The sequence below is a fragment of the Scyliorhinus torazame genome, chromosome 14, assembly GCF_047496885.1.
Source record: "Scyliorhinus torazame isolate Kashiwa2021f chromosome 14, sScyTor2.1, whole genome shotgun sequence".
NCBI lineage: Eukaryota > Metazoa > Chordata > Chondrichthyes > Carcharhiniformes > Scyliorhinidae > Scyliorhinus > Scyliorhinus torazame.
Window position 1 is genome coordinate 16,133,993 of NC_092720.1, and position 7,261 is coordinate 16,141,253.

Here is a 7,261-nt window from a genome sequence, read left to right on the forward strand (position 1 = left end):
GACAGCGTCCGCCCGCCGCCGCCGCTCCGCATCACCGGTAACCTAGGGGCCAACTGGAAGATATTCAAACAACGCTTCCAGCTCTACATTGAAGTCACAGACCGGGAAGATGCCTCGGACACCAGGAAGATCGCTCTCTTCCTATCCACGGCCGGGGACCATGCCATCCACATTTTCAATGATGAAGATAAATCAAAATTCAAGACGGTCCTCCTCAAGTTTGACACTCATACAACATAGAGGTGAATGAAAGTTTCAAGCGCTATGTATTCCAACAGCATTTGCAGGGTAAGAATGAACCTTTCCAGTCCTTTCTCACCCACCTCCGCATCCTTGCGCAGTCCTGTAATTACGGGCCCACCTCCGACTCCATGATACACGACCAGATCGTTTTCGGTGTTCAGTCGGACCCCCTACACCAGCAGCTCCTCAAGATGAAGCAGCTCACCCTAGCGACCGCCATTGAGACCTGCGTGCTACACGAACACGCCACTAGTTGGTATTCCCACATCCAAGTGGCTGAAATGGCGCGGCAAGGTCCCCACGAGGCAGAACGGGTCCAAGCAATCGAGCAACTCCAGGGCCTCAGCCTGGGTGAGGGCGGCCATTTTGCGCGCTTTTCGCGGACTCCCACGCTTGTGCGCACCGAACGAGGGGACGGGGGCGTCGATTAACGTACTGCGCAGGCACGCACCACGTACGGCCGCACCGCGCATGCGCGGCGGCGCAGCGAACGTACTGACACTGCACGTGCGTCAACTGTGGCTCCGCCCACTTAAAGCAGCAATGCCCTGCCAAATCCCGACAATGCCTGAGATGTGGCAAACCTGGCCACTATGCTGCTTTATGCAGATCAGCTCAGCCTGCCAATTCGTATCGCTCCAGCCAGCCTCGCAGGACATGTGGACATGCACTCCAATGTCTCTCACTTCCTCAACCCCTCTCAATATCTTCCCATTTATTGAGCATTCCCTTGTTTGTTTGCCCTCTCCAATTACATTACTTACATTTTTCCGGATTGAATTCTACCTTCCACTTCTCTACCCACCATTGATACCATGATGGAGTTGACCCATCCTGGAGTTGACCCCAATCCTCTTCATTATTAACTACATGGGCAATTTTTGTGCCATCTGCAAATTTCCCAAATATGTCATCTACGTTTAAGTTTAAATCATTAATTTATACAACAAACTGCAAGGGCCCCAACACTGAGCAACAAATTTACCACATTATTCTTTGCTCTAACACTGAAATGGCTCAGTCCAAGCTCCAACACCTACAGAGTCAGAGACATGGCCTCCAAAACAGTCACTGATGAAGATTTGATTTAATGAGGACTTCGCACCAATTAAGCATATCCCAAAATGACACACTCAAGGCACCATTCTAAATAGTAAGACAGCATACGTCCTCCACCCTAACCAAATAGGCAAAGAAGGTACCATAAAACATCTTTTGATCTTAGCAAGAAAGAAAATTTAATGCGAGTGTTGGTGTCACAAGTACTTGACGGTACTAGAGGACTATGGGAAATGACATCAATAGATCAAATAGACCAATCCCGCACCCCTTAAGCTAATTAAGAATTAGCCACACCTCATTAAGGCCAATCTAAAAACAATAACATCATTGATCGTGCTGTGGGTTGTGGCGAGGAAACGGTTAATAGACAGCAGCTTTCAGTGAGCGAGGCACACCAAGTTTGAAAGTGAAGGTTGCAGAACCTGCTGTCCACAGGGAAGCAGGAGATCCACTGAGACTAGGGGGAGAGAATGGAAGCCGGGTGTCACTCCGCGCCCGAAGCTGTACCGGAGAACAAGAGATGTAGCACACTGCCCTGCTTTGATAAGTATTATTTCAAACTTAAGTAAAATTTCTTGAGTCACTTCACCGGTCTGTCTCCTGTTGCCTTGATTGGTTAAAATCTCAAATGAACAAAATTGAATTTGAGTTCAAATAATACCCAGAGCTCCCACAACATACACTGCACTACCCTAATGGGCGGCACGGTAGCATAGTGGTTAGCGCTGTTGCTTCGCAGCGCCAGGGTCGCAGGTTCGATTTGCGGCTTGGGTCACTGTCTGTACGGAGTCTGCACCTTCTCCCCGTGTCTGCGTGGGTTTCCTCCGGGCGCTCCGGTTTCCTCCCACAAGTCCTGAAAGACGTGTTTGTTGGGTGAATTGGACATTCTGAATTCTCCCTCTGTGTACCCGAAACAGGCGCCGGAGTGTGGCGACTAGGGGCTTTTCACAGTAACTTCATTGCAGTCTTAATGTAAGCCTACTTGTGACAATAAATATTATACAATATTACTTCCTCAAAAAAGTCTATTCTGTTAGTAATAAATTATCTTCCCGAACTAAACCGTGCTGCCCATCCCGGACCATTCCCTGCCTCGCTAACTGATACTTTATCCTGTCTCTCAGAATTGTTTCCGGGAGTTTTCCCACCGCTGAAGTTAAACTGCCGGCCAGTAGTTTTCTGGCCAAGCCCTCGCTTTCTTAATAATAATAGGACAGTGTTCGCAAACCTCCAATTCTCTGGGACCTCACCTGTATCTAGTGTGGATTGAACATGACCCACAGATCAGCCCGCTGATACCTCCCTTTCCAGGGGGAGTAGGCGGGGCCACAGGAGAAGGGGCGGGGTCGAGATGAGGGGGCGGGGCCACATGGCAGGGGCGGGGTGAGAGGGCGGGGCCGGGCAGAGGGGGCGGGACCACTGGACAGGGGGCGGGGTGACGGGACGGGAACCATGGACAGAGGGCGGGGCCACATGACAGGGGGCGGGGTGAGAGGGTGGGTCCACAGGGCGGGGCCGGGATGAGGGGGCGGGGCCACAGGATAGGGGGCGGGGCCAGGGCCATCCTCCCCAAGATGGCGGCGAAGCAGCGAGCGGGCCGGAGAGCGGCGGGCGGAGCGGCCCGCGGCCCTGGCGCGGAGGCGGAGGCGGAGCAGGTGCTGCCGCTCCAGGCCGTGGTGGTGGCGGACAGCTTCAACAGGAGGTTCTTCCCCGTCACGAAGGACCAGCCGCGGGTGAGGAGAGCCGGGCTCGGGGCTTAGGCCGGGCGGCTGTCTCCGCGCCCATTCCCATGTGGCAGCGCCTGCGAGACCCTCACCCCCCCTACCCCCCTCACCCCCTACCCCCCTCACCCACTACCCCCCTCACCCCATACCCCCCTCACCCCCTACCCCCCTCACCCCCTACCCCCCTCACCCACTACCCCCCTCACCCACTACCCCCCTCACCCCCCTACCCCCCTCACCCCCTCACCCCATACCCCCCTCACCCACTACCCCCCTACCACCTACCCCCCCTCACCCCCTACCCCCCTCACCCCCTACCCCCCTCACCCCTACCCCCCCTCACCCCCTACCCCCCTCACCCCCTACCCCCCTCACCCACTACCCCCCTACCACCTACCCCCCCTCACCCCCTACCCCCCTCACCCCCTACCCCCCTCAACCCCTACCCCCCTCACCCCCTACCCCCCTCACCCCCTACCCCCCCTCACCCACTACCCCCCTCACCCCCTACCCCCCTCACCCCCTACCCCCCTCACCCCCTACCCCCCTCAACCCCTACCCCCCTCACCCCCTACCCCCCTCACCCCCTACCCCCCTCACCCACTACCCCCCTCACCCCCTACCCCCCTCACCCCCTCACCCACTACCCCCCTCACCCCCCTACCCCCCCTCACCCCCTACCCCCTCACCCCCTACCCCCCTCACCCCCTACCCCGCACTCCACCCCCTCACCCCCCTACCCCCCCTCACACCACCCCCCTCACCCCCCTACCCCCCTCCCCCTCACCCCCTCACCGCCCCTCACCCCTACCCCCCTCACCCACCCTACCCCCCTCACCCCCTACCCCCCTCACCCCCTACCCCCCCTACCCCCTACCCCCTACCCCCCTCACCCCCTACCCCCCCTCACCCCCCTACCCCCTACCCCCTCACCCCTACCCCCCTCACCCCCTACCCCCCCTACCCACTACCCCCTCACCTACCACCTACCCCCCTCACCACCCCTACCCCCCTACCCCCTCACCCACTACCCCCCTACCACCTACCCCCCTCACCCCCTACCCCCCTCAACCCCTACCCCCCTCAACCCCTACCCCCCTCACCCCCTACCCCCCTCACCCCATACCCCCCTCACCCACTACCCCCCTACCACCTACCCCCCCTCACCCCCTACCCCCCTCACCCCCTACCCCCCTCAACCCCTACCCCCCTCACCCCCTACCCCCCTCACCCCCTACCCCCCCTCACCCACTACCCCCCTCACCCCCTACCCCCCTCACCCCCTCACCCACTACCCCCCTCACCCCCTACCCCCCTCACCCCCTACCCCCCTCACCCCCTATCCCCCCTACCCCCTCACCACCTACCCCCCTCACCCCCTACCCCCCTCACCCACTACCCCCCTCACCCCCTACCCCCCTCACCCCTACCCCCCTCACCCACTACCCCCCTCACCCCTACCCCCCCTACCCCCTACCCCCCTCACCCCCCTACCCCCCTCACCCCCTACCCCCCCTCACCCCCTACCCCCCTCACCCCCTACCCCCCCTACCCCCTCACCACCTACCCCCCTCACCCCCTACCCCCCTCACCCACTACCCCCCTACCACCTACCCCCCCTCACCCCCTACCCCCCTCAACCCCTACCCCCCTCAACCCCTACCCCCCTCACCCCTACCCCCCCTCACCCCCTACCCCCCTCACCCCCTACCCCCCTCACCCCCTAACCCCCTCACCCACTACCCCCCTCACACCCTCACCCACTACCCCCCTACCACCTACCCCCCTCACCCCCTACCCCCCTCACCCCCTACCCCCCCTCACCCCCTACCCCCCTACCCCCCTCACCCCCTACCCCCCCCTCACCCACTACCCCCCCTCACCCACTACCCCCCTCACCACCTACCCCCCCTCACCCACTACCCCCCTCACCCCCTACCCCCCTCACCCCCTCACCCCCCTACCCCCCTCACCCCCTACCCCCTCACCACCTACCCCCCTCACCCCCTACCCCCCTCACCCACTACCCCCCTCACCCCCTACCCCCCCTCACCCCCTACCCCCCCTCACCCCCTACCCCCCTCACCCCCTACCCCCCCTCACCCCCTACCCCCCTACCCCCCTCACCCCCTCACCCCCCTACCCCCCCTCACCCCCTACCCCCCTCACCCACTACCCCCCCCTCACCCTCTAACCCCTCACCACCTACCCCCCTCACCCCCTACCCCCTCACCACCTACCCCCTCACTCCCTACCCCCCTCACCCACTACCCCCCTCACCCACTACCCCCTCCCCCTAACCCCTCACCACCTACCCCCTACCCCCCTCACTCCCTACCCCCCTCACCCTCTACCCCGCTCACCCACTACCCCCCTCACCCCCTACCCCCCTCACCCCACTACCCCCCTACCCCCCTCACCCCCTACCCCCCCTCACCCCCTACCCCCCTCACCCACTACCCCCCTCACCCACTACCCCCCTACCCCCTCACCTCCTACCCCCTCACCCCCTACCCCTCTCACACACTACCCCCCTATCCCCCTCACCCCCCTACCTCCCTCACCCCCTACCCCCCCTCACCCCCTACTCCCCTCACCCCCTACCCCCCTCACCCCCTACCCCCCTCACCCCCTACCCCCCTCACCCCCTCACCCCCTACACCCCCTCACCCCCTACCCCACTCACCCCCTACCCCCCCTCACCCCCTACCCCCCTCACCCCCTACCCCCCCTCACCCCCTACCCCCCTCACCCCCTACCCCCCTCACCCCCTACCCCCCTCACCCCCCTACCCCCCCTCACCCCCCTACCTCCCTCACCCCCCTACCTCCCTCACCCCCTACCCCCCCTCACCCCCCTACCCCCCTCACCCCTACCCCCCTCACCCACTACCCCCCTCACCCCCTACCCCCCTCACCCACTACCCCGCTACCCCCCTCGCCCCCTACCCCCCTCACCCCCTACCCCCCTCACCCCCTACCCCCCTCATCTCACCCCCCTCACCCCCTACACCCCCCCTCACCCCCTACCCACTCAACCCCTCACACCCTACCCCTCACCCCCCTATCCCCTTCACCACCTACCGCCCTCACCCACCTACCGCCCTCACCCCCCTACCGCCCTCACCCCCTACCCCCCTCACCCCCTTCCCCCTCAACCACGGCCCCCTGACCCCACTACCCCCTCATCCCCTACCCCCCTCACCCCCTGCCCCACACCCCTCTACCCCCCTCATCCCCTACCCCCCCTCACCCTCACCCCCCCTACCCCCCTCACCCCCACCCCCTAGGCCCTCCCACTCGCCCCCTACCCCTCACCCCCTACCCCCTCACCCCCTACCCCCTCACCCCCCCTGACCCCCCATCCCCCTCAGCCCCAATGCCCCTACCCCCCTACGCCCTCACCCCTTACCCCATTACCCCTTACCCCATTACCCCTTACCCCATCACCCCTTACCCCATCACCCCTTACCCCCTACACACCTCACCCCCTATCCCCCTCACCCCCTATCCCCCTCACCCCCAACCCCCCTCACCCACAACCCCCCCTCACCCCCAACCCCCCTCACCCACAACCCCCCCCCACCCCCCTACCCCCTCACCCCCCTACTCCCTCACCCCCATCACCCCCTACCCTCCTCACCCTCTATCCCCCTCACGCCCTACCCCCTCACCCTCTACCACCTCACCCTCTACCCCTCACCCTACACCCCCTCACCCCCTACCCTCCTCACCTCTTACCCCCCACCCCCGTACCCCCCACCCCCCCACCCCGTACCCCCCCTCACCCCCGTACCCCCCCCTCACCCCGTACCCCCCTCACCCCGTACCCCCCTCACCCCGTACCCCCCCTCACCCCGTGCCCCCCTCACCCCGTACCCCCCCTCACCCCTACCCCCCTCACCCCTACCCCCTCACCCTACCCCTCACCCCTACCCCTCACCCCTACCCCCTCACCCCTACCCCCTCACCCCTACCCCCTCACCCTACCCCCTCACCCCTACCCCCCTCACCCCTACCCCCCTCACCCCTACCCCCCTCACCCCTACCCCCCCCTCACCCCTACCCCCCTCACCCCTACCCCCCCTCACCCCTACCCCCCTCACCCCTACCCCCCCTCACCCCTACCCCCCTCACCCCTACCCCCCCTCACCGCTACCCCCCCTCACCGCTACCCCCCCCTCACCGCTACCCCCCCCTCACCCCTACCCCCCTCACCCCCCTAACCCCCTT

At 64.0% G+C, this 7,261-nt stretch overlaps 1 protein-coding gene across 1 annotated transcript in view; it reads left to right on the top strand.

Moving 5' to 3' along the window:
- The first annotated feature begins 2,861 nt into the window (after positions 1-2,861).
- Positions 2,862-7,261, top strand: part of eif2b5 (eukaryotic translation initiation factor 2B, subunit 5 epsilon) — a 93,529-nt gene continuing 89,129 nt past the window's right edge. The window contains exon 1 of the mRNA XM_072473738.1: positions 2,862-3,038. Within this exon, the coding sequence (XP_072329839.1) occupies positions 2,880-3,038 (159 nt within the window). The 5' untranslated portion in view covers positions 2,862-2,879. The remainder of the gene's footprint in view (positions 3,039-7,261) is intronic.